The sequence below is a fragment of the Takifugu flavidus genome, chromosome 5 (genome assembly GCF_003711565.1).
Source record: "Takifugu flavidus isolate HTHZ2018 chromosome 5, ASM371156v2, whole genome shotgun sequence".
NCBI classification, from domain to species: Eukaryota; Metazoa; Chordata; class Actinopteri; order Tetraodontiformes; family Tetraodontidae; genus Takifugu; species Takifugu flavidus.
Window position 1 is genome coordinate 7,431,778 of NC_079524.1, and position 26,251 is coordinate 7,458,028.

The 26,251-nt window shown below is 47.7% G+C and overlaps 2 protein-coding genes across 4 annotated transcripts in view; one reads left to right on the plus strand and one right to left on the minus strand.

Annotated features, from left to right (window-relative positions):
* The window catches only part of unc5ca (unc-5 netrin receptor Ca), a 112,688-nt gene extending 99,056 nt beyond the window's left edge, over positions 1-13,632 (plus strand). The window contains exons 11-18 of the mRNA XM_057032273.1: positions 289-424; positions 1,225-1,312; positions 3,614-3,782; positions 5,533-5,766; positions 7,072-7,221; positions 7,321-7,485; positions 9,589-9,767; positions 10,912-13,632. Coding sequence (XP_056888253.1) covers positions 289-424; positions 1,225-1,312; positions 3,614-3,782; positions 5,533-5,766; positions 7,072-7,221; positions 7,321-7,485; positions 9,589-9,767; positions 10,912-11,074 — 1,284 coding nt within the window. The 3' untranslated portion in view covers positions 11,075-13,632. The remainder of the gene's footprint in view (positions 1-288; positions 425-1,224; positions 1,313-3,613; positions 3,783-5,532; positions 5,767-7,071; positions 7,222-7,320; positions 7,486-9,588; positions 9,768-10,911) is intronic.
* Positions 13,633-13,992: 360 nt separating this feature from the next.
* The window catches only part of bmpr1ba (bone morphogenetic protein receptor, type IBa), a 37,088-nt gene continuing 24,829 nt past the window's right edge, over positions 13,993-26,251 (minus strand). For all 3 annotated transcript variants that reach the window (XM_057032272.1, XM_057032271.1, XM_057032270.1), the window contains 10 exons: positions 18,007-18,169; positions 17,821-17,923; positions 17,599-17,701; positions 16,827-16,923; positions 16,545-16,683; positions 16,166-16,358; positions 15,522-15,819; positions 15,260-15,435; positions 14,888-15,018; positions 13,993-14,805 (listed from right to left, as the gene is read on the minus strand). In XM_057032272.1, coding sequence (XP_056888252.1) covers positions 14,680-14,805; positions 14,888-15,018; positions 15,260-15,435; positions 15,522-15,819; positions 16,166-16,358; positions 16,545-16,683; positions 16,827-16,923; positions 17,599-17,701; positions 17,821-17,923; positions 18,007-18,152 — 1,512 coding nt within the window. In that variant the 5' untranslated portion in view covers positions 18,153-18,169 and the 3' untranslated portion in view covers positions 13,993-14,679. The remainder of the gene's footprint in view (positions 14,806-14,887; positions 15,019-15,259; positions 15,436-15,521; positions 15,820-16,165; positions 16,359-16,544; positions 16,684-16,826; positions 16,924-17,598; positions 17,702-17,820; positions 17,924-18,006; positions 18,170-26,251) is intronic.

Genomic DNA, 26,251 nt, shown 5'->3' on the forward strand with positions numbered 1-26,251 from the left:
CAAACCACACAGAACATTTTCCCAACATGAGGTATGTATGTATGTATGTATGTATGTATGTATGTATGTATGTATGTATGTATGTATGTATGTATGTATGTATGTATGTATGTATGTATGTTCTTCTGGCCCCCATAAGAGCATTGATGCATGTTTATGCAAACATCTGCAGAATCCGCAAAGCTTCTGATTTCCTTTTTTTTAAAAACAAAAACAAGCTTCTAGATGTTTTTACTGTTATCGAACGCTGATCAACTGCATCCCTGGACGGTTTTGGTTCTGTTTTAGGTCACTCAGACTTTGTTGGATAACAGCGACACGATGAACCTTCGCAACCAGAGCCTGGCCCGCACACGGGACCCCTCCTGCACGGCCCACGGCTCCTTCAACAACCATGGGGGCCACCTCATCGTACCCAACTCTGGTATGAGCCAAGATTGTCTGTCGTCTGTGACAAATAGTAGATTTTCATTATTTTTTAAATCTATCTCTGAGCTCTGAGATCGAAGCTGAGTCCAGCATGGCCTCGGTGGTGAATGATTCGGGGTGGGGGGGGTTACGTCTGAGCTGCTGCCCTTCTCCCCCACAGCCCTACTGTCTCCCTGTGATCTATGTGCTCTTAAACTCATAGTTTTGCTGCTTTTCAAAGGGTTGTTAATCAGTAAAATAGGCCTGTGGTCAGCTCATCAAGAGGTTTAGCTAAAGATTTAACGATTCCACGCGTAAATGGAAGCACGCGTGCCACCCCTGTTTCTGTGGGATGGCTGCAGGTATTGTTATTCAGATTTCCTCCTCATTAATGGTGCGGGCATCCACGTCCGCTCTTAACCAGAATGATAATTATTAAATAAGCAATTATGATTATCAAAGCGAGCTCCCCGAGGGGCTGTCGCACAGATACAGCAGCTCCCCTCCTCTGACATCAGAATGTGCCTCTTCTTCTGCTCTGACACTCGTTTTTGATGGGAGGGAGGCGTGGAGGTGAGAGTCTACCAGGAACACCTGGTTAGTGGACACAACGGGAGAGAATACTCTGTCTTAACGCATGTTGTGATGCTACTTTCTGCATGCAGCTCTTTATTTGAGTCGCACCCAGAAGGACGCTCCCTGGAAACACCCGTGATTTAGACCAAAGCAACGCTCAGTGCAACACAACAGCCATCACAAATCCTTTGATGAGTCTCATTATTTCTGCCTGCGTCCAATCCGTGTCCCCCTCTGCAGGCGTGAGTCTGCTGGTTCCAGCGGGAGCTGTTCCTCAGGGCCGCGTGTACGAGATGTATGTGACTGTTCACCGGAAGGACAGCGTGAGGTAATTTTCCCCCTTCGTTTTTATTTCATCTTCTCCGTGTTCTCCTCTGTCTCTGTGTCTGTTTGCCTCCGGTTTCGTTATTCCCTCATCAGGCTCGCGCGTTGCTCTGAGTGGAGGCGCGACAGCGTCAGGTGGAATTTAGCAGAGGTCCGGTTTCATCACAGATTTCCTGTAATAGTTCCATCATTAGAATAGATCATTTCACTCGTTACTTATTGCCTACTTAGCATTATAATCTGTGCAGTAATCCAAGTAATCTCGTCGTTAAACTGTGAATCAAATGATTCGATTCAGCCTCCGTTCTGTTATTCATCAGACTCCTGTGAAGCTCTGTGTGATCGGACCCCTTTCAGCTTTAGTTTTCACCTCGTGCCAGAGCCAAAAAACAAACACCCAGCTTTTGCTGAAAGAGAACACTGTTTCCACAGTAACTAACAGATTAGTGGTTATTTTTAGGATTATTGTAATCCTGTTAACATGTATAATCCCTCACTTCCGAACCCCAAACATGAGTGAGGTAAAGCCCTTTATGGAGCACAACAGATGAGGGGAAAACATACTTTCCAAATGTTTTATGCACTAATAATAATAAGAAATAGAAGAGCTCCACATTTATCCTCTTCCTTTATCACACGCAGTTATGCTAAGACAAGGCTTTAACTAACTAACCACCATCCTAGTTGGAAGTGAAGCTTGGCTGAGCAGAACAGGCTTCTTCCTGCACCAGATGTGGCTGCCAGCTTGATCATGTGGTTGTTTGTGGACGCCCCCATCAGAATGTGTCCCCGACACCGATGTTCCGGGCAACAGGACCCCAAGGTGTCGGTTCTTTGGGGTGGGTAGCTTTCATCCCGTTAAAAGAAAATCATTTCAGTGCCGACAGTGTTGTGTTTTCCAAGCTGATAATGTATTCATTGTAGAGGGAAGGTTAGATCGAAAGTAACTTAGTCCAGCTTGAGGAAACTCCAGTTTGGGTCCGCGTGTACTCTCGTGGTCCTCCCCGATCAATGACGTTCAATAAGCGTTCAATCAGAGTTCTACAGCAGTACTAAAAAGCAAATGTATCTGTGCTTTGTCCTCATCCCAGTCGATAGGTGGACAGAATAATCACAAAGCTGCAGATACTGAAGTTCCTCAGCAAATGTTTGTCCTGTTTAATGTCATACTGGCACTGTCATTTCCTACATTTCGACACCAAAACAATCTCCGGCTTTAGTTTAATACACAAGACGTTTGTAATTCCTTCCAAGCCAAACCGGCGCCAGATTAATGAAGGGCGGCCGTTGCAGGGTGAGCACCGTCTTATCTTTCAGCTTTTTCCGCCCATGCGAACACTTCGTGAGTCAGTAATGAGCTCCAGATGCTGAATCAATGAAACTGCTAAGGATTAGTGCCCCCCTGACATGAGGTGTGCTGAAAAAAATGAAATCATTTACAATTTTGATGCAGCGCCTCTCTCCACGTGGGCAGGTCCTACTCGATAAAAATCTTCAGATACGCGGGTAGAAAAAAGTGATGGGATAAAGCCTTTCACTGCCGAGCTGAGGCAGTTTTACACCTATTTTCATCACGCTTTCAGAATGCGGGCTTATCCTTTGACTCGACTAAGAACGCTAATAACTAATAAAGACTGGTGGGATTTAGCATAATCTAATCTGAGGGGTTGCGTAGCCACTTACATACTTCCATCCTCTCTCACACGGTGTGTTTACGCTGTACTCACCACCTACATGTACTTGTTATCCACCTACTGGGACTGATGATCAGCTCCGAGCACGTGCCGAATAATCATCCCGAATTATCGTTCGCAGCATTGAATTATTAGGGAATGCTCATATTTGGACAGCTTTATAATGAGAAGCGGGTGCTTTACAAACATCGGGACGTCATGTGTGACCTTTGCAAATGTTTGACGCACTCACGGTGTGTGGCGAGGTGACAACAGCCGTACACTCAGCTATGCAGATTCGATTCTGTGCAGATCTGCTGCGTAGATTTGTGACGGTAGACGGTACTGTGCGTCTACAGGCTGTGACCAGCACGCATTTATTTGCCCTCCACGAGCCGTGAGCTTCTGTCTCCAGCTGCGGCCTGGCTGAAGCCCCCTCCGCCTCCACCAGTCACGCTCTGATTGAATTTGTGCTGCCCTGTTCTCATCTGTTCTGGTGTCTGATTTTCAGTCCTAATCCAGCCTAACTGCCATCTTTATAATGCCGGCTCAGTTTTTATTTATTTATTTTTGCGCATCAGAGCGGGAAAAAACACCCAAACAGAAGTTATTTCATTTCCTGTTTTCTCCAGACCTCCGGTGGAGGACACCCAGACGCTTCTGAGCCCGGTGGTGAGCTGCGGACCACCCGGGGCTCTGCTGACCAGGCCGGTAATCCTCACCATACACCACTGCGCCGACAACGTCGAGGAAGACTGGCTAATACAGCTGAGGAACCAGCTCGCCATGGGGGAGTGGGAGGTAAATGTTCCAGTGCAATTAAGATTTCCAGTCCCACGTTGAAAACTCCACCTCCTTGCCAGCAAATAAAAAGAGCCCCCCCCCACCCCGCCAAAAAAAATCCCATCGGCATTGAGCTGCTGCCAGGTGACAGTACACAAGCACAAGACAGCGATTCACAGCACATTTATGCACGTGTAAATGATGGTCTTCTCCCAGGAGAGTGGCCGGATCACATAACCAAGCAGCACAGGCTGACGGTGGAGAAAAGGAGTGAAATTTCAGTAAACATAAAGTGCCTACAGGCTAGCAGATGAGCAGGGGGCTGAAGACTGCTATCAGAAATGATTTGTTATGCTCCTGCCGTCCTCCCCTTCTTTCATCTTCCTTCTTATGTTTCCATCTCTCCTGGTTTCCCTCCCTCCTCCAGTGTCTCCCAGCGTGAAGTCTACCTCAGCATTCTACTTTGGTGTGTATGCAGCTGTGTACGTGCGCATCTGTATGTGTGTGTCCTTGTGTGCGTCCTTGCGTGTGGGTGTGGGTGATAAGACTGACTCGCAGCATCACTGTGTCTACAAGGCTCCCGTATGCTGTCGTCTTTGGGCTTATCACAGCTCCGCACAATGTCTCTGCACAATTAGCCATGCGTGTGTGCGTGTGTGTGTGTGTGTGTGGTGTGTGTGTGTGTGTGTGTGTGTGTGAGAGAGAGAGAGAGAGAGAGAGAGAGAGTGAGAGAGGGACTGAAGGTAGTTGTTGTTCAGCGGTAAAACTGAGAAAAATGAAAAGTGGAATATCATCAGGAAGTCGATTTGTTTCTCTCTTATTGCGGTGGAACATCCATTTCCCATCATAAAATCCCCCCAAAACACACAGAGGGGAGGTAATTGAATTCCCCTCACATCGGGAGAGGGGCGGGGGGTAGGGTAGCTACAGCTATGATCACCGGTGATAAAGGATTCACACCATATTGCTCTCCTACCTCTATGTATTGATTTAGCTTCCCCAGAAACAAACAAACTCCAGGTAAAGAACAACTATAAACCCAATATTCAGACGAGTTAAATGTGCACATGCTGTTCTCAATCGTCACATGCGAGTGCACCCACCCCCCACCAGAGGGATGAGTTATTCCACTGTGCTTGGAAGCTGAAGGAGACAGAGTCACGTGGATTTACAGTCAGTGACGAGGGGATAAGAGCAACAACCAGGGACTGGGCACACGTTGTGGGCCTGGACCCACTTCCTGTCGGATGTGTGGTGAAGGACTGATCCAGGAGCTGTTCGAAACAGCTCTACTGTACCTGACAGTATAATTCATGTCAGATATGTCCACCCGGTCCACATGTACACAGGTGTTCTGGAAAGGAATAGCCTTTCACTTCACTAGAAATACACAGTTTTGAACACTGCTTAACTCTGCCACTGTTGTGGATGCAAATGAAGGGGGAGTGTGTGTGGACAGGTGATAAAACAAAAGACTTGTTCTCACCAGCAGAGAGGTGCATCAATTAGAAATCAAAGCACATTAATTCAGGTTTAGTTTGTATTCGCAACAACAGTTTTTTTAAAACAAAAAAACAGAAAAACAGCAGAGGTACAAATACAGATCCAGGTGTGTTCACGGCCCCAGTCTGGCTCAAAGTCAATAAAGCCGCCGCTCAAATAAAGCCTCGCTCTTACTGAAAAACACACGTGCAAACAAATAAAGGCAGCTTTCCAAAAAGGTTGATCTGATTCCACAGCATCAGGATGTGTCGCTCCGTGTTTACAGGACGTGGTCGTGGTCGGCGAGGAGAACTTCACCACCCCCTGCTACGTGCAGATGGACTCAGAGGCTTGTCACATCCTGACGGAGACGCTGGGGACGTACTGCCTGGTGGGCCAGTCGATCTGCAAGGCGGCCGCCAAAAGGCTCAAACTGGCCGTTTTTGGACCCGTGTGCTGCACGACGCTGGATTATCACATCAGGGTTTACTGTCTGGACGACAACCAGGACGCACTGAAGGTAAACTGAAGCGTCTGAACTGAGCCGCTTTGGCTGCAGGAGCTGTTTGTTTTGTTGCGTACGTGACGGCTTGGCGGGAGGCCGCGCGTCCGCATCCCTACTGCGAAAACCAAAATGGTGCAACTTGCGTCGGCGTCACCCGCGGGTTTTGTTTTTCACCTTTGGTCCTTTGGAAATGAGCTCAGAGGCAGTGAACAGAACAGGGCCGCACAATGTCGAAACAAGATGCTTTAGATTTTAAACAAATTCAAAAGCACTGGAGGGACCGGCTGATACGGCAGATTAGCATCGGTAATTTATGCAGGCAACGTTAAGTCAAGTGTCAGCGTGGCACGCAGCCACGTGCTCGCTCCGACACGCACGCAGCGTTACCGTTTCAAACAAACAATTGCAGCTTTTTGAAAAAAAGAGGAAAGAAAAAGAGTTCAGAGGTGGTCTTTTAATGACGGAGAGTCTGCGCTGCATAATTGATCGGTTGGCGGTTCAAAGAGGACGATCGACAGTGAGCCGCTGCGTAGGCAGACGATGAGAAGAAGGAATTGATTTTTATGAAAAGGCTGTAGGAGGCATCACGTAGTCACAGGGGCAGCGTTTCGTGGTCATGTGCGCACGCAGGATGTGCGAAGACCAAAAGAAGCATAAAATGCGATTATGTCATCCTCGTGTCTTCACCTGCTGCTGCACGTCTGCAGGGACCAGGTGCTTCTTTAGCACCCTGTCGGAATGGGCTCAGATGCTAAACAGGAGTCAATCATAAAACCATGAGCTGAATTCCCACAGGAGCACCTTAGAAATGGAGCCTCATTGGGTTTTTTAGGTTTTCTAGGTTCCTTCCTTCTGACTGGAATTTTCCCTTCTTCATGCCAACCAACTTAATCAAACCCCTCCTTTTTTTCCTGAGATGTTAGAAGAAGATTTATTGATTTATATTGTTTACGTGCTGCCAACGGGAAAAGCAGAAGAATGCTTTATTATTTGAGGCCTAAAAGCTCAAGTAATCAGAGCTCAGTCGACTTTATATTTTCTTCTGAAGAGAAACTGAATGAATTAATTGCACTGTCTCGCATTAAATAAGCTGCCTCCCGAATCTCACAACAGCAGAACTCTGGCTGGTGCTGAATTATTAATCAGTGCTTTTAGGAAGCACCTTCACGTCTCTCTGCAGCGCAGAAATGTGCAACCTTTCAGATCTGCAGAAGCAGGATGACTTAGAGGCCGTCTGCTGCATGACTGTGAAGCCCAGGAGAGGCTGGAGCAAGCACGGGACGATGTGTGTAGCGTTTGTCCTGCTTTTCTTCCCTTTAGGAGGTTCTTCAGATGGAGACCCAGATGGGAGGGAAGCTTCTGGATGAGCCAAAGACTCTCAACTTTAAAGACAGCACACACAATCTGAGACTATCCATCCATGACGTGCCGCACACACACTGGAAGAGCAAACTCATCGCAAAGTATCAGGTGAATGATCTCTCTCTCTCTCTCTCTCACACACACACACACACACACACTCTTACAAATAACAAATAAACGGATGATTCCTTTTGCTTGGTCCTGCAGGAGATCCCTTTCTATCAGGTGTGGGCCGGCAGTCAGAGGACACTTCACTGCACCTTCACTCTGGAGAGGCTGAGCTCGGCCACCGCGGAGATCAGCTGCAAACTGTGTGTGCGGCAGGTGGAAGGAGAGGGACAGATCTTTCAGCTCAGTAACACTCTGGAGGAGGTGAGCCCCGCCGACACGCTGGCAGAGAAATGGGAGAGAGTTCCTCACTTCAGACTTGGAGGGTTCCAGTCTGAAGGTCCTAAAGTCACTGAGTTCCTCTCTGCAGACACTCGGGTTTCCTGCTGTGGTTGTGTGACTGTTCAATCATTCATACGGAGGCAAGAGGTCACAGAACATGGGAGAAATACCTTCTCTTTGATTTTTCTGGGCATTGACTGTGTGTGTGTGTGTGTGTGTGTGTGTGTGTGTGGTTGTTGCTCTGTTTCGTTGTGTCTCTGTCCTCCAGAGCTGGACACTGATTAAAAGATTGTCCCCAGAAATGTTGCTCGGACAGTGAACCGAACTGATAACTGGCTCTTCCTGATTGGCATAACCTTTAAACGGATTCATTCTCCACATCAAGGACTCCTTTTGTTCAAGTCAAACACAAGTTGCTCTCGTGGCTGTAGCGGCGTGAGCAGCTGTATCCTGGCCTCGGGCCGACCTGACAGCCCCCCCCCACCCTTCCCGTTGGCGCCGTCTCACTGCATCATTCCTGATCGATACAGTCTGACAAAGACATTTGTGATTATTTCCTCGCTGTGGTTAATGGACGTCTTTAATGTGGAGTTGCATCAGCGGTTATGAATATTAACAGCATTTACATGTACATTATTCTGATATTGTGGCATAGAGCTGACACTGACCCCCTCAGTTTTAGTGCTGCATCCTTAGTTTAAGACATTAGTTACATATATGTCTCTCCTTCATCTCTACCACCCTCCCTCCACCTCCTCCTTTCCCCTGCTGCCCACTCGCAGGAGGGTCTCCACTCACGTGAGCCTGGTCCTGCTCCAGGGTTCCTCCTGTTAAAGGAAGTATTTCCTGCAACTGTTGCTTGATCAGGGGTCCTCACCGGGAGACAATCTGGACCGTAACAGACGCTGTATAAATAAAGTTGGATTAAATGTTCCCGCGTCTCTTCTGAAAATTCTGATTATGTTGTCTGTTGAACATAAACAACATGTTGTCCCAAAAGCTCACGTCACCATAACAAGATGGCATTAATGCTGCGGCCTTTTCAGCTTTGCTCCACTTAGTTCAAATATATCCAAGATTGTGATTCAGAAAACGTGTATTTTTGTCATATTTTGCCACGAAGCACTTAAATTCAGAAGAGCTGCTTTTACTGTGACATTTTTATCACTCTGCTGAATATTTGCCACAATTCGAACAAAAGTTTATGAAGTAATTACTGTTTTCCAAATGGAAGCGTGGCATTTAAGGTGATTAGAGGCAAATGGCAAAACAGTTATTCATTTGGCCTCTTCGTGTTTGACAAAAGCGACACAAAATTATCGACCATCAACCAGCCAGCAGTCTTGAAAAGTGCAGGGGGAAAAAACCCAAAAACCCACTGAGTGGAACCACAGCTGTCTCTGTGCATCAATCATTCCGTTTCCGTTTCCAGCGGCAGAGCTTCCTGTAAAGTGCAGCTAACGGAGGAAGTGAACGGCAATCGCTCACAGCAACTGTAGCAGTTGTTTTCCTCCGCCGTGACACATTCATTAGACCGCCACGTCCTCCCGCTCAGGAGTGGCAGATTAATGAGGTGAGGAAACGGAGTGAGAGGCGCCAACAGGACGAGAGACCGAGCAGCTTGCGTTGTCATGTATTAATTAGCATGCACAGCGATATTGAACCGTTTACATTTTATGATGTTCCTGATGAAAAATACATTATAAATAAATACAAACAAAATAAATCCTCTTCTGGAGTTGTTGTCCTGAACCTGTGGTTTCCAAACTGAGGGGCGCGGCCTCCCTGTGGGCGGCAGCACTGATACAGGGGGCAACTGTCATCACAGTTTCCTCTGTTGTGTTACATCCAGGAGGTGGCGCTAATACCACCAACCACCCTAAAAACACCACCAAAATGTTAACAGTGGCAATTTCAAAGTTTAAAGGAGAAAATAAGATGTCTGATGAATCAAATATACTAAAAATCTATTGTTATCACATAGTGGTAGAGTTATTATGTTTGTTGTTCATGTTTTATCTATTCTGAGTATTTCATATGCACTACTTTCATGAATGGGAGAGTTACCAGTTTGTGTTTTTCCAGGATGTCCAGTGCATAGACACGTCCCTGATGGATCCTGCCAGTAACATCACGACTTTAGTCGGGCCAAATGCTTTCCGCATTCCGTTGTCCATCCGGCAGAAGCTGTGCGGAAGTCTGGATGCACCACAGACCAGAGGCAACGACTGGAGGATGCTGGCCCACAAACTCAACCTTGACAGGTGACAAAGACACTGATGGTTTTTCTTACCATTATTTTTTCAGCCATATTCATGATTCCAGATCGATGGGATCACGAATGTGGGAAAAAATTCTCCGGAAGAAGGTCAGCTCTGATGTACGGTGGCTCTAATGGAGACGTTATCTCCATGTCAACGTCAGCTACGCATGCTGGATGTCACCTCGTTGCCAGTACAGTCAATACGTCTTTCAGACAGCAGAAACAGGCGCTTACTGGTGGTTAGCACAGCCGTAGCCACCTTTCATTTCTCTCCCTGTGGATTCTGAATCAAAGCTTCAAACAGGTTGCGTCCGCCTGTTCCCACATGTGTGTAATTCAGAGTTTAGTGAGCACCAGCGGCAGGAGCAGATGCAGGTTACTGAGAGGATGATTGGGCACGAGTGCATCTCATTGTCCCAGCAGGCAGCCAGCTCATGGAGCGCTCCGCTAATGCGGGCCCCAAAACATTCCTGGCTCGTGCGTTGTAAAAAAATAATTAAAAAAAATGGAACAGTTCGCCAAAATGTTGTTTACCTCCACATTTCAACCAGCTTCAAAAGGAGCATGGCGAAATTATCTGACACGCAAATACCCCCTTTTTATCCTGCCTGCTCTTTTAACTGCCACGTCAGACTGTTGAAGTTCAGAGAAGGACTCAGCCTTCGCCACCCCCCCCCCCACCCCCCACCCCCCCATCCTGCACTGACGAATGCAAAACGCTGTTTATCATCCGTTTCGCTGAAGCAGTTGTGAGAGCAATAACAATGATTTAAAAAATCCCCATCTCCTCAGATGTTTTAAGTGAAAATGAGGACGGGACAAAAAAAAGAAAATGTCAGGATGTTGCGCCGGAGCGGAAATAATCAGGAAGGAGGAGCGACGGCGGTGCTCAAACGGAGTCTGTCGTCAGCGTAAGCGCGCCACATTTACATCTTCAGCGAGTCCGCCTCGTTTCTGAACTGCAACGCTGCGTTTATTCTTTATTTTGAGATTAATTATCGTATTTCGGTCGTTTTTAATGCCGTCTCTGCGATAACGGGCGGCTGCAGCTTAACAAAAGCTTGGATTTCATCCTTAAAGCTGTAAACTGTGAATGCAATATTTCAACGTTTGTCTCTGGTTTTCCCCTCTTTTCACCTCTCCAGGTACCTGAACTATTTTGCCACCAAGTCCAGTCCGACAGGCGTGATCCTGGACCTGTGGGAGGCCCAGCACTTCCCTGACGGAGACCTGAATGAACTGGCCGCCGTGCTGGAGGAGATGGGCCGCAGCGACAGCAGCCTCACCTCCATGACCAAGGACCACTGAGCAGCCGGCGCGGTTACTCCTGACAACGGCCGGGCCCCGGGGTGACCTCTGACCCTTCTGACGCCGCAGCTAAGCTCGCGAAGCATCGGAAACGTTGACGTCGACGTGCTCAAGCTGACGCTAAAACTGTGTGTGTACCTTTGTGTTTATTCGAGCAATGTTGCCGTGTTGTGTGTGGCTACAGGCGAGGGTCGACCCGATCAAAACCACAGCGACTGCAGCAGAACGCACGCCTAAACCGGACAAAACGAGACCTTCTCCAGCGTAACTCTTGTTCTTTTGATGGTACTTCACACAGAACTGAGAGAAAAAGACAACACTGGCCTTGGAAAATGTCACCAGAGTGAAAGAGAAACTAAAGTGATCAGGGAAGAACGGGAGTAGTTGGGAAAACGGCGTCAGGTCGGCACTTTCAAAGAGCGAGCACAGAGAGGAGCTAACCTGGTTACAGCGGAAGGAGGAGGACGAGAACACGAGATGATGGAAGACGCCGCAGGCCATCGTCCGTGAGAGCGGGATGATAACGCAGATAATGAGAGACGGGAAGCGAAGGCGGGATCTTCTCCTGTAAGCCTTGGCTGTACCTGATGGCCGGTACAGTTGCTTTGGTCCTTATATCGTTTCCTAGGGAACGTTCTATGTATTCAGCTATCCCTATATGTGGATCATTTCCTGCACATGCATTTTGCTACAGACGGGGGTCCCGAACAGAAACAAGCTGTGCGGGATGTCTAGAGTTTGTGGGTTCCCCCTAGAATCTAACCTCTCCCATTTCATCCAGAGCATCTCTTCTTCATTTGGGGCTGTTTGCTTCTGCCTCTTTAATCCTGATTGGAGGTGTGTATCTTATTTCAACAGACCCACCTGTGCCGAGCCCACGTGCATTTCCTGCCTCGTTCCCGCTGCTGTAAAAGCACAACCAGACAGCCAGAAGCTGCAGGCTGCTTTCGATACAGCCTTTTTTCTCTTTTGTGCTAGAGAGCATAGTAGAAAAGAATTCCCAGCAGATTTGGTAAAGTGTTTTTGGAACATGATGATTGCGTATTTGACCAAGAAATGACGGCACAAGCTGTCAAGGACTCCACATGCTCGACTCCAGCTGGCTTGTTTCTGCACAGGGCCCCAATTCAAAGACAAAAGAAGGGACAGGAAGTAAAAAGGGACAAAAATGTACTAAAATAAAGAAAGTGGTCTTAAAAAGTTATGTAGTATACAGGCAGAATCATTTATCGCCACAGTACACAGTATACAGATTTTATCATATTTTAATTGAGTCAAGCATATAAAAATTTTACATATATTTTGATATTATTTTTTTCTTCACATTTTCTGTATCTACACATCAGGTTGTCAGCTGTCTCGCTGCAGTCGGGTCATGTGACCTTTCTATGTGATTGCAGGTCAGTAGCACCATCCAGTGGCTTTTGAGGATGCTCATTTTTTAAAAGAAAACAAATGATCTCAAACATTATCACCTTTGTACTAAAGTGTGATTTTAGTCATTTCCGCTTAGTTTAAAATTCAACATCTCTGTCATGCCGGCGTGTCACCTGCGTCTCCTTTTGTCCCACAAAGACTGCCCCCCCCCCCCCCCTTCCCGAGGGGCCGATGTAAAAATGAAGTGTAATATATTTTTGTGATTTTCATTAGATGCTCATTGACTCAGGTCAGCAGGGCGCCGTGAGGCGTGAGGAAGGTGGAGCTTTTTGACATTTGTCACCACGGGGGAGGGGGTTAGGAGAAGTAGGGAAACAGGTGTAAATGACCTGTATTCCAAAAGCGGAGATGTTTCTGCAAGGATTAGACACAAGGAGGAGAATACGTCAGCTTACATCCATGCAGAGATCAGGTAAAGTGAAGGTGGAGGCCTCCAGATGACACCATGTAGAAAATACTAGCTACTAGCTAGCTGCTAGCATGAATGTTCTGAGCTGTCAGACTTTTTGGTTTATTTAAGGAAATGACCACATTGTGAATGCGATCATCCACACTTCGGCATGTGAGGTGCAGACAGGGGAGGAGACAGTCAGATCAGATCTGATTGAGCTGCACCTCTGGTTGTTTACCTGCAGGACACCCAGTTGGTTAGAGCCCCCAGGAGGGTCATGCTTGTTCAGGAGAAACCCAAAAGTATGTAAATATAGTTTCTACAGTCTGTACAGGTGTGTGCTGTCAGCTTTATTTGGCAAATCTGCAAACAGGAATAAGAGCAGAACAGTTAGATATTAGTTTATTTCTTAAGTTTTTTGTTTTTTTTCTCTTGTAAACCTTTTTGTCTACTATGCAAACTTGGCATTTGTTATCATGATAGTTTAGAGCAGTGTTTAGAGCTTGTTATTGCTTTCTTTTGTTCTGTTTTATTATTCAGGGGTGATTTGAATTTGATTAGTTCAGGGTAGTGTCAGTGTCAATTTTAGCTAAGCCAGGCACGCTTCACCAATCTTGCTCAGTCTTGCTGAATGCTCGCCTCACTATCTCCTCTAACTGGTTTCTGTACAAAGTGTAAGAAAGAATTTTTAAGACGATTAATAAATTATATTTATAAGCAATGCTGATAAGCCGTGCTCCAGGCCGTGGCTCATTTCTTGTTCGCCTACACATTACCTTTGATTTTCTACTCATTAAGCTTACGTGCAGAACCGCAACAAGACTGTAGGTGGCGTTTTTCCCCACATTCTACCACCGCAAACGCTCATCCTATTTTTCAACAACAAAACTCTGAAGTCAATAAACAGGAAGGGAAGACAGATCCCTCGGTTTACTTCTGCCTGCTATCAGTAAATCACGTGTCTCCTTGCAATATCAGCGCCATAGTTCCTCACATTTATGACATATTTACAACATGTCATTCCAAAGAAATCAAGAGACTCTAGCGCCCCCTCTGGTTGGCCAAAGAAACACGCAGCTTTGGTAAAACGTGTGTTTGGACATGAGCTTTATTTTTCAGGTACAGTCTTGAGTTTTTACAGGGACAACTCTCCCATCACAACTTAAAAAAAAACATACATGTGTACCTTTTACTTCAGTGTCGACACACGTTACCAGCATAAACCAACCGTTTAAAGCCTCAAAATACTCTATTAGTCTTATTATTATTAAATTCCTGTCACATAGTGTCAGTCATTGTAACCAAAAGAAGTCACTTTAAGTGCGTCCGGTCCAATTCTGAGTTACAGGCAGTAGTGAGAGTGTCGGCGCTCTGACGGAAGGCGTCATGCTGCGGGAGCGCCATCGTTACCGTGCGTTCTTTCCTTCTGTCAGCTCTTCGTCCACAGATTGTAGCTTTCACAGAAAGCAGCGGCGTGATATTGACTCACTGGTGGGTCGCTCGACTACGAGCCGGATTCGCCTTTCTCCAAGGGGTTTCAGAGCATGTGGACAGGAGCGTGCTTTTAGAGTCTTCACTCGTTTTTCGTTAGCGGACGGAAGGGGGCTCTTTGTTTGCGCCAACCACCAGAGTCATGTGATACAAGGGAGATCGGACTGCGGGACTCCACCTTTGTCTGATGGCCTCTCTTCCCGTCCCGTCTACTTTTCCCCCGGGCCGGAGGACTGTGTGGCTCGGACCAGAGCGAGTCCGCTTGTTCATGCCTTCTTTGAGGCGCTCACAGCTTGATGTCCTGTGATTCTGACATCTTGGCCAGTGTCTTTTTCACTCGGAGGGCCGTGAGGCGGGAGCCGGGGTTGTGGGCCCAGCATTCGGTCATGAGCTTCCCCATCTGTCTCAAACACTGCAAAAGATCCGGAATTAGTTTGGCACTCAGATTGTGAGCGCGTGTGTGTTCACTTGGGTGTAGCAGTGACATCCTGTACCTCGTCGCTGGTCCATCGGTTGGGAAAGGACGGCCGTAGTCTCTTGATGCAGACCACCTCTTTCATGTCTTCATACGAAGGGTCCGTTGGAACTAACTCGTGATAGGGCAACTGGTACTCCTCAAGGATCCCTGTGGAAAACACACACGCACACACACACACATCACTTCTGTGCTCTCAAGCATGTGCTTGGTATTTTGAGGCTTCTGACTCCAGACACCTCAGAGCATCTGCAGTCTGAATACATTTGACATCAGACAAGGATGCTAGATTGTGTGATACACCTGTGCCACTATTTGACAGGTTGGCAGCGAGAACAGGCTCGTTTTTCTTGCATACTGTAAAGATGTATGAAACTCTGTGAATTCACACCTCCTGAGATGCAGCGCCGAGCGATCTCCCAGAGGATGAGCCCAAAGCTGTACATGTCCGCCATGATGTACGACTGAAAGTGACTTTTGTTCAGAGTCTCGTCCAGGACCTCTGGCGGCATGTAGCGCTTGGTACCAACTTTAGTGTTGGGGGGGATGTCGACCTCGTTGGTGTCACTGGACAGAACAACAATTATTACATGACATCGAATCCAAGGCCGTTGCCATAGAATTTGGCAGCCGAGTTCCTGTGTTGCGCTCACCTGATAAACTTGACTGCCAGTCCCAGGTCGGCGATGCAGCAGGTCCCGTTCCTTTTCACCAGGATGTTCTTGCTCTTCAGGTCCCTGTGGGCGATGGCCGGCTTGCCTTGGGTGCCGAAGATCTCGGTGTGGAGGTGACAGAGGCCCGACACGGAGGAGTACGCCAGTCTCAGCATGGCTTTGTTGTCCAGCGTGGTGGATTTGAGGTAGTCGTACAAGGAGCCGTTTTCGTGGCAGTCGGTGATCAGGTAGAGCTGGGTCCAGGAGCCAGTGCCTTTAATATCAGCGGCAATGAAACCTGCGAGTGTGAGGACCCAGAGGGATGAAGACTGGGACGCAGGAGGGCCGCCACTCAGACAATTAGCAGTGGTTGAGACTCATGCAGTCTGTGGTGTGTGATCAGCAGACTGAAATCGATCCCTTTATTTCTGCTCTTGTTGGTGCATTTGTTCACCTGCTTTTAACGGCTGTCATCAGTAGTTTGTTCGAATTGTCATTGATTTATACGCCCGGTCATCCGCCCATCAAATAACAACTTGGGAGTGCTTTTAGGCACTTAAGGGTGACGTTGCCAACACAGCAGACTGGTATAAAAATAATGACTCTTATCACAAATAAACAAGGCAGACAGAAATCAGCCGTACCCAGAATGTTCTCGTGTCGCATCAAGACGGTCTGATAGATCTCAGTCTCTCTGGACCAACTGGCCTCGTCGGTGGTGAAGAACACTTTGACGGCAACCTTCTCGCCCCGCCACTTTCCCATCCACACCTCTCCATAGCGGCCCTTGCCTATCTGCTTCACCATCTGGATCTGTTTGGCTATCGTTCTCTGCACCTGAGGGGACACATGGGGAAGGGCTCCTTTGATTCGGGCTCTTGATTGGCCAGAAAGCTAAAAAGTTTTACTTGGTAATGCACACATAGTTACAGCTTGAGCCATTGTTGCTATGGAAACCTGAAAGACGCCATCAAGTGATCTTATGTAGGACCCCTGTGAGGAACTGCAGTGTGTGCCTCTCACCAACAGAGGGAGCCCCGAGCCTGAGCCAGAGCTTTGGGACTGTTCGATCAGGTCCTTCAAAGACTCTCCAGGCAGGCTGTAACTCTCATCCTGCTCCAGGCCGATACTGTACCGAGGACGAGACTCCTGACGCCTGTACCTTCAAAACAAAAAGAATAATGGCCTAATTCAAAAAGACAGACAGAATCAATGTAAATCGGTGTCAACGATATAAAGGGTTGGAATTGCTCCGTGGCTGTGGGATTGGAGTTATACGTGTGTGTGTTGGACGGGCACGTTTACCTAATGTAGCAGAAGATGATGACGGTGACGAGTATGAGGCTGCACACGGTGACAGAGACCAGCAGGGCCATGTGGTGGATCTTCCCATCGACGTAGACTAGCCACGGCGTGGACGGAGAGGTGTCAGAACGAGAGAGAAACACAAATATCCAATCAATCACTTTCTCACCAGTGATCTGGAACGGTTTAATGAATGTGAGAGACAATGGCGGAGGAAACCAGGGACGGGTCCGCTGACGGATCAGTCGTCCCGACGAGTCGCTCGAAGCTCTTTGGACAGTAAATCAAGTATAAATCATATCTCGCTCATCCATTTTTCATCAAGCGCTGACAAACGCTCTTCCCCCGGGGGCGACGTTCAGATGCAGGAAACCCAGCTGATGGATTTCCACCCTGATCCACCATGATGGGGGTTCTGATGGATGACTCTACGCCTCAGTCTGACTCTGGCGCTGAGTCACCCGGGAGGGGGGGACAACAGGCTACAGGTGGAGGGTGGTGTGGTGGACACACCAGCACACACTGACACTCTTCCTGTCTCATATGCACTCCAGAAGGTCTCCAGAGACCCAAACCAGAGGTTTCTCCACGTGTGCCTGGAGAACATGTGCCGAAGATGTGGCAGATACCCCAGGACTTCCTCATGTCCTCCACCTTCTCCTTCTGAGTCACATGTGCGAACTGATCAAAACCACGCTCGTGTCCACACATGCAGATCCTGGATCAGATGTGTCTTCTAAACGGGTGGGGGGGGGGTGTAAGGTGAACTTACGGGGAGGCTTGAGCGGCGGCAGGGTGGGATGCAGGTTCTTGTTGCAGTAATCCTCGTCGGTGCAACACTCGATGGATCTCCTTTGTTGTGAGCCCACCGTGTCCTGTAACAGACCAGATCAGAAGAAGGGGTCAGAAGAAGGGTTTGACTGGCCTAGGCCGGCCCTAAAGTCCCGCTGTCTTAGCACGGCATCGTGATGTTCCATAACGTTCCATAACTCACCCGGCACTGAAACACTGAGCCGCCCAGCCCCAGGCAGCCCGCAGTCTGGACCGGAACCCCCGCCGCCTCCTCCTCCACCATGGTGAAACAGTAGCCATCCGTCCTGGAGGACAAGGTCCATGGTTTTCATGAAGGGATGCAAGCTTTTTATTTATTTTTTTGCCTTCAGCTCAGCTCTTGGCTCACCTGCACGTGTTGTTGGTGGAGTCTTCGGGGCAGTAGTGGTAACAGTGGCACCACAGAAGTCTCTGGGCGGACGGTGCCGGAGCTGCGCTGCCGCCGCTCTCCTTCCCGCTCCCCGCTGCCTCCCTATTGGAGGCTTTCAGCAGCATACTGTCCAATATGTTTCCTGCAAGGAAAGAAGCAAAAAAGTAGCTGATGAGAAGTGGAAACAGACCAGTGAGACTCTCAGCAACTAATTTGGGACTCAACCTGAAATAAAAATAACTCTAATTGAGAAATATCAAAGCTCAAAGGTTTGCTTCCGTGAAATGTCCTTCCTGGGAGGAAAGATCCGTTTGTCAGTCCTCCATATCGTATTTCAAAAGAGCACCTGTTTGTTTGTAATGGGGTCGGACCCCCCCACCCCACCCCACCCCGCCCCACCGGAAGAATTTTGCCTTCACGGCTCTCGACGTTTTTCATTCATGGCATCATAATGGTGGAGACCAGATGCTGAACAGCTGCGGGCGGCGGCCGTCTCTCCGCTGTGAGACCAGCATCCGCTCCGCTGATCCCCGTCTCAACACTTTCACTCTCACGTTCGCTGCATCACGGAAATTGTTTTCTTTTGAAACACCCACGGTTCTTAAGAACGCACCAGACAGATGTGGTGACTGCGGGCTCTAAAGGCAGCTTGACTGATATTTTCATTTCTGATGGTCACATGGAGCAACAGTTTAGCAGCGTTAGCGCTGAAATGTTTGTTAGCAGCACTAACATTTGATGCGATTGCAGCTCTGTTAGCCACAAACCACAGGTGGAACTCAGATGTGGATGAAACTTTGGATTTAAATCTGTCCATTTTAGGCCACTTAGAAACACGCCGGCAGACTTTGGAGGGAGACCACGGCGATATTCCTGAAAACACAACCATTAGACGGCTGTAAATTTTGGTCATATTTCCATTTTGGACTCTGGCGTGCAACATTTTGTTATCGAAACCACCTGAAAAAGTCCAGATAAGGTTAGATCCTAGTGTAGCTATAAATCTGAACATTAGGGAATTTAAATGGAACAACAATCAAACAAATCCATATCAGACCATGACTTAGCGATGCTAATTCAATTCTGACGAGTTGGTGGAAAGTTTAAAACTATAAAGGGGTGTGGGGGCGTATTCGGGGTCGTTCTGCACTGTCGGTCAGACGGCGAGCGAAGAGTCGAATCCTCACTTTCAGCTGAGCTCCACTGACTTTCACAGGACATCAAAGATCTTCCTCTCAGGAGCGACGCTTAGAGCTCGCTAATGGAGCGAACAACAAGCAGTTCCCCCAAACGAGCACAGGCTTCACCACCGAGCCCCCTTTTTAAATGTCTCTCTTGTACACAGTGTCGACAATGCCGCGAGAGGGCCGGTGGGGTTTAAAGGGGTCACTTTAACAATTGACCGATTTGAGTGAAAGGGAGCGCGGAAGGGTTGGAGGGGGAGAAGAAAGGGGGATTAACAAACGAGAAGTGACAGAGCTGCGGGGAACTGGTGGGCAGTTTAGCAGCGCACAGAGGGGACCGACCAGAGGCCACTGGCCTTTTCCACCCTTTCTCTCACTCTGAGAGAGAATCCATCCATCCCGCTCCCTAATGCTCACTCACTTTGTGTCTCACTCCCAAACAAGCTCTCCCGTCCCTCCTTTCCTTTGTGTATCTTTGTGTAACCGGCCTCGGCCTCCCTCCCGCATCCTCGGCTTCTCCTTTCCCTGATAAAAACCTCTTCATGTTGTTTTCCTTTTGCTTTGTTTCAACCGCGCCGTCTCCCACGCGTCCTTCTCCTCTCACCCCTGCTGTTTTCCCCCTCTCGTCTTTCTTCCTCTCTCCTCTCCGTGTGAGCGGACAGTCATGTGAGGCGCTCCGCTGTTTACAAAACACTTCACATTTCCACATCTATCCCGCACCTGGGACTCCTCACTCCGGGGGTGCGTGCACGGAAGAACAGAGAGAAGGTTGAGATAAAGAAAGGGAAAAAAATGGGAGCGGGCAGAATTCTTTTTTCAAGGTGCAATGCGTGAAATAGTATCCTGGCAGCACGAACCTGAAGTAGCAAGAGCTACGTATCATCATATTTGCACCTCTAGCGACACTTTGTGAGACTGATTTTTCTTTTAAATTCCATCCACAGTCGGTGTTTATGATGAATTATAACGTCAAGCTATCGCTAACATGTGCATCAAAAATGAGGGCTCACCCATTTTTTTTGTCTGCCGACTCATTTAAAGCGCATTAAAGGTGAGCTACAGTAGGTAATAGTCTTCACACACGGTCATTTTTAAACCAGCCACGTTTGCATTTCCTCCCTCCACCTCTAATATTCCAGCTAGCCTTCTGCCACACGCGTCTGTGGGAGGGAGAGCGACCAAGGACAGATTCTCAGGGATGAAAGAGGACTGATTTCCCTCTGCAGAGATGGAAGAACTGCCCGTCCTAGAAACTCGCACAAAAAGTTCTTTTTTTTCTTCTCTCATTAGGGGCGATGCGATCAGCAGAAGGAAAGCCACTTTTCTTTTGAGAAGACATTTCACCCACGCTGGAAACGTTTTCCCAAACTCAACACTGATGTCGACACTTTGGGCATATTTCAGGTTTAATGGCAGGATATGAAGGGGGTGCGAATGTGTTATTAACAACTGTGACACACACACACACACACACAAAGTGAGAGGTATGTGAAGCACGAGACAGAAGATTTAGTGACAGACAGACAAAATGTGGAAGACGAACGAAGGGGAAAATATTCATTTGTTATCCCGCTCATGTCAAACAAGGCCAGCCACAAAAACCCTTTCAGCGCCCGTGTAAACACTACCCGCCTCCCCGTTCCACTTAGGACACACTCATTTGACGGCGCTGCTGCCTTCCTGCCCCCTTCTTCCTGCTGAGTAGCGGTCCATCTTGCTAGTGTTTGACAGGGCCGTCGCTGCACAGAAAGAAACATTTAAGGCTGCGGGCTTTTCTTTTTCCTTTGGTTCCCTTCACTCCCGTTTAGCTTTATCGCTGTGTTCTTGTTCTTATCTCTGTGTTCATCTTCCTGTCAGTGTTATGATGAGGCCAGACATCCCACATGTGCAGGAATGTCTTAATGAAGCCGGCTCTGGGATCGTGCAGCTGGACAATGGGAAACCGAGGTCGACCCTGTTTTGGCTGAAGACGCTCAGGATTTCAAGGGACTGTGAGGAACGCTTGTCTCCTCGTCATTGATTTTCATAATAATGAATGTTTCTAAGCTGTGGGAGGACACTGAAGAAGCTGGAAACCCACACAGGCACTGGGAGAACATGCAAGAAACACATGCTGGTGGAGGCCTGAGGAGGCACCTGACCAGGCCTGAACGCTGGAGAGAGAACATGGTCCTCAAAATGAGCCTTTTTTAACTGGATTGACCCGTTGACCAGATCGGTTCCTCTCATTATTCTATTCTTCATTGTTTTAGGAAATCACGCCGGAGGCCGAGTCTGACCACAGACCACAGAAGAAAATGTGACGCGAACACGGTTTAGGATCCCGTTTCTACACCGAAACCGGCAGAATCGAGCCGAGGAGAGGATAATTGGGAGCTGCCGGAGCTGCTTTCAGCCCTCCTGTCCTCCAACACAACAACATCATCAACAGCTCTTCAAACATTCCTTCATTATGTCACCCTGATGAATGATGCAATAATGAGCTAGGCTCTGGGTGTGCAGCTGTCATCCCTGTGTGTGTGTGTGTGTGTGTGTGTGTGTGTGTGTGTGTGTGTGTGTGTGTGTGTGTGTGTGTGTGTGTGTGTGTCCTTTTATGGGGAGGAGTGACATGTACACAAGGGTTGTGGAACTCGGATTTCATGTGAAGACCCTCAACGTTCCTTATGGAGTAGCAGGAAGTGGTGAACCGGCTCTGTAAGGAGGCTGCAGAGGGAGAAAGGAGTCAAAGGGCTCCAGCTGGTCTCGTCAGAAGGTGCTCAGTTCCTTCTCAGGGCCATCTGGGAGCTGCTCCTCCCATCTAACCAGACCTGGCTGGATCTGGCAACACTCCCCTGATGCTTCTGATCCCAATCTGGCTCCCAGACTTTACCCTGATGTGACTCAGATATTCTATACATCCCAGCTAATATGGCAGCTCCGTGATGATGGTTCCCCCTCAAACCATCAATTGAGACCTCTGATTCAAAGCCTCGCAACGCTAAACACCGGACTTTTTAAAACACACCACGCACGATTTCCAACACAACTCTGCGGCGTGTTTGTGTCCAACCGCTGATCTGCAGAAAATCCATTAAAGCGGCCGATTCTCCACGCCGTCGGACAGATGCGTTTGCTGCATCACATGGAAGGGCAGATCTTTCTGAGGGTCTTATTTAAACACATGCCATCTTGTTATGCAGCTCTCCCTATTTACAGCCCAGATATGTAAAAGACATTAGCCACCGTTACGGAGCTGGCAACGGCGTGCGGATGAAGACGTTCTGCAGGGATAAACAGACGGTCACGAGGTGCGCCCGCATTTTTGGATTGGGTGAGTTTTTTGCTTGATAATCTTGGAGGAAGATGGTCGATTTTAGTCCGGTGTTTTTGAACGACAGAGTCAATAAATACGAAAACTGCAGATCTCCTTGAGTAGCTGCTTCCAATTTGAAAATAAACTAGAGCGTTTAGCTAGTTGCTAAATCCTCTTCCATGTGTCTACCGTAGGTTAGTGGTTAGCGTGACATTTTGCCAGGAAACAAGACCTCTTTAACTTGAAAACTCTGATTTATCAAACCTTCACACGAGCCGGAACAACATTAGTGTGTGTGAACCACAGTGACCTCAAACTTTTACTTTGACTCCTTTCAGATTTTCGCCCTCGCTACGCTAAAGTCTTTTATCTCGTCGCTAATGTGCATTAACATTTCCAGCTGATACAATGTGAAGCACAAACTTTAGATCCTTTCATGTGTGGTCTGTAATGGTGATGACTGCGGTCTTTGCAGGAATATGCAGTAAGAAGGAGTATTATTACGGTTTTAGCGGGTTTTGACGCAGTGGTTTTAGCAGGAAAACCACAATAAAAAACTTCAGCCCATTTCCGCCAACATTTCCAGGAACATATATTGCCAGGAAATAATCCACCAGGGTAAACAAAAACTAAACTAAAAACCCTGGTAATCTGTGTGGTTTGCTTTTCCACCGGGCCTCAGAAGTTACGGCCTGTTCACGCACAAAGGAGTAATGACCTTTAATAAAAGGTGGAAAAGGGTCTTTTGACTGAAAGAAGCTTTTACCTCAGCGGTGTCACCAGGCTGACCAGAATAGCTTCTGTCTGCCGTGGGTTAGTTATCTTAAGCTGCGTAATTATCTCTGATGGGGAGAAGCAGCCAGGCTAACGACCCCACACCTCACTGGAGTCAGCCGGGATCGTGACCTCCCGCAGGCTCTGGAGCCGGCCGACGGCTGGACACCAAACTGGAACGGGATGCAAGCAGATACTGGTGGAAATGTGACGAGGAAACAAAATACTTCCGCACACGACTGGGACCAGGAGATGCACGTTAATGCGACGGTTTCAATCTCAACATGGTTTCATGCTGCGACACTGGTTTGAGCACACACACACGCGCCCGTCAGTCCGTACACGCTCTGCAGCTATTTTTACCTCATCGGATGAGCTATTCCTGTGCTAACATCATGTGATTCATTGTTCCAAATCATCCCTATAAACCGATAAACAATGGACACACACACACTCACGAGGTAAAACCTGTGGAATGACTGTACAGCAGACGCACGCAGCATTTTTAGCAGGCGTAGCCCCCGACTGCTAGCGCGAGTGGCTAAAGTCTAATTGCATATCACCTTTGTGGCGTCACATAAAAAAAGAAATGCATACAAACAATTTGGAGTTTTTTGATTTCTGAAATAAGTACCGAACCCGGTCATTTAATAATCAACACAAGGCAACCATATTCACGATATTCTTCCCAGCAAGTTAAGAAATAGTCCCACTAGATCAAAGGTGCAAAAACGACCATAAGATTCTAGAAGAAGAGTCGCAGATGTGCAAAATACACGGACTGAAACTTCAATCAACCTTCAAAAGAGTGAGTGTTCTCTGAGATACGACTGGAGCAAGTGTTGAGATGCAGATAGGAGTCTGATGAAGTTGTTGTCATGGTTTCCAGACACAAGGCATGCTCACTGGGTCAAGCTGCTTCCACAGTCAAGGTAATAACGCAGATAAGATGATGTTCTGAACAATCCAAGAATTCAGAGTGGGCAGAGTTTGACCTTAGTGAACACAGCGATAGAGAACGCCTCGATGCAAGCGTCTGTTTGATTGGAGATAAAAACGCCATGATAATGTGAATTATATCTGAATTCTGAGGCTTTTGTATCAGGAATTTAAGGCTGATAATAAATGTTAAAATGTGCTGACGGTGTAAGATGTGAGATTTTTCTGTGTGTGTGTGTGTGTGTGTGTGTGTGTGAGAGAGAGAGAGAGAGAGTCCGTGTTTGGCAGTAGATGGAGGGTTGTTGGTGTTAACATTACAGCTGCCGTCTGTTTATTTCCCAAAAAATTCAGCCTGTGGCATCTCAGTCATCCCCACAGGCTTAAACACACAGTTTCGATCCATTTACAGCCTGGTTCTGTGCACGTGTATACAGCTTTTCATTGTGTGCCTGTGTGTGTGTGTGTGTGTGTGTGTGTGTGTGTGTGTGTGTGTGTGTGTGTGTGTGTTTATAAACGTACATCCCTTTAACGAGTGGACAATAAGAGATATGTGGACTTCACAGTGGATTTGTGTAACATCCATCATAAAAACTGTGTCTACAATTTACAAAAAAATTGTCTACACAAACCTGTGCTTGGTATTTATCTGTGTGTGTGCGCGCGCGCATGTGTGTGTGTTTACAGTTCTATGCGGCCCACTGTCTCTCCGTGTGATTAGATTCCCATCATCTAAGTCAAATATTGCCCATCAGAGGCTCCAGACCTCCTCTGTACTATCTCACTGGACAAACATGCTGTCAGCTATTCCTCTTCTCTCGTCTCTCTCTTTCTGACACACCACACACACACACACGCACACACACACGGGCAGCCATTAGATAGCCATCACTGCATGATGATTGTCTATATTCCCATAAATCTATTTGGTTAAAAGTGGACACGCTGACATCCAAAAATGACCCTAAATTGCCGTCTGTGAATGTTTCTTTCACCACATTTTAAGCCGTTGATTCATTCGCCTCCTCCTTGCCAGCAATTTCCTGCAATTAACCCATTGGCCAAATATGAATCGTTCAAGAGCCCGTGAGGTCATTTGTTTTCTGTCCGGACAGAAGACATGACAGCATCTCTGACTGAGCAGAACATCTGAGCACTTGAATTAGCCTTCAGCTCACTCATCTGTAAAACAGAGAAAGCAGAACCTCAAACTTCTAAAGCTATATTTCTCATCCATCTGCATTGACTCGGAATATGCACCTACTCCCAACACAATTAGTCCATCTGAAACAGAAACCGTTCCAGGGGCCGTGACGGCCCTCCACATGTGTATGGAAAACCTTAAGCCCCGAAAGACCCGACGCACAGCGGCTGTGACAGCCAGCTTTGCTCTGCTGCGCAGCGCAGCGCGTCACCTGTTCCCTGTCCATCACTGCATTGTGCCGCTCAGTTCGACCTCTTATGGCTGCAGCACAACGACTACAGACAAAATACACAAATGAAACGCAGCAGCAAAACTTCCGGATGCACTCTCATGTTTTCAAGATGTCCGAGCACAATGTGATGCTCTGCGGTCAAACAGTGACCTTCATATTAAAACACACACACACACACACACCACCACACCACACACACCACACACACACACACACACACACACACACACACACACACATTCCTATCTCTAAGGGGACCGCCCTACCCATAATACATTACCCAGCTCTGGACTCTAACCCCAACCATCCCAACTAACCCTTAAATCCTAACCGTAACCTAAAGCCGATTCTAACCTCAACCTTAAAACCACTCCTTATCCCTCAGTCTTTTGAAGTTCTCAGGTAACATGGCGAACATGGTTAGTAGAATGAGTATTTTAGTATTCAATATGTAATAAATGTGAAGACACTTGCATGCACACACACACACACGTGCGCGCACACGCACAGAGACAAAGTCAGACTGGTAGCCTGAATGGGTAAAGTTACTGGATCTGTGACAGGATGTCACCCCCCCTTACTCCCCAAGTCTGGGGGTCATT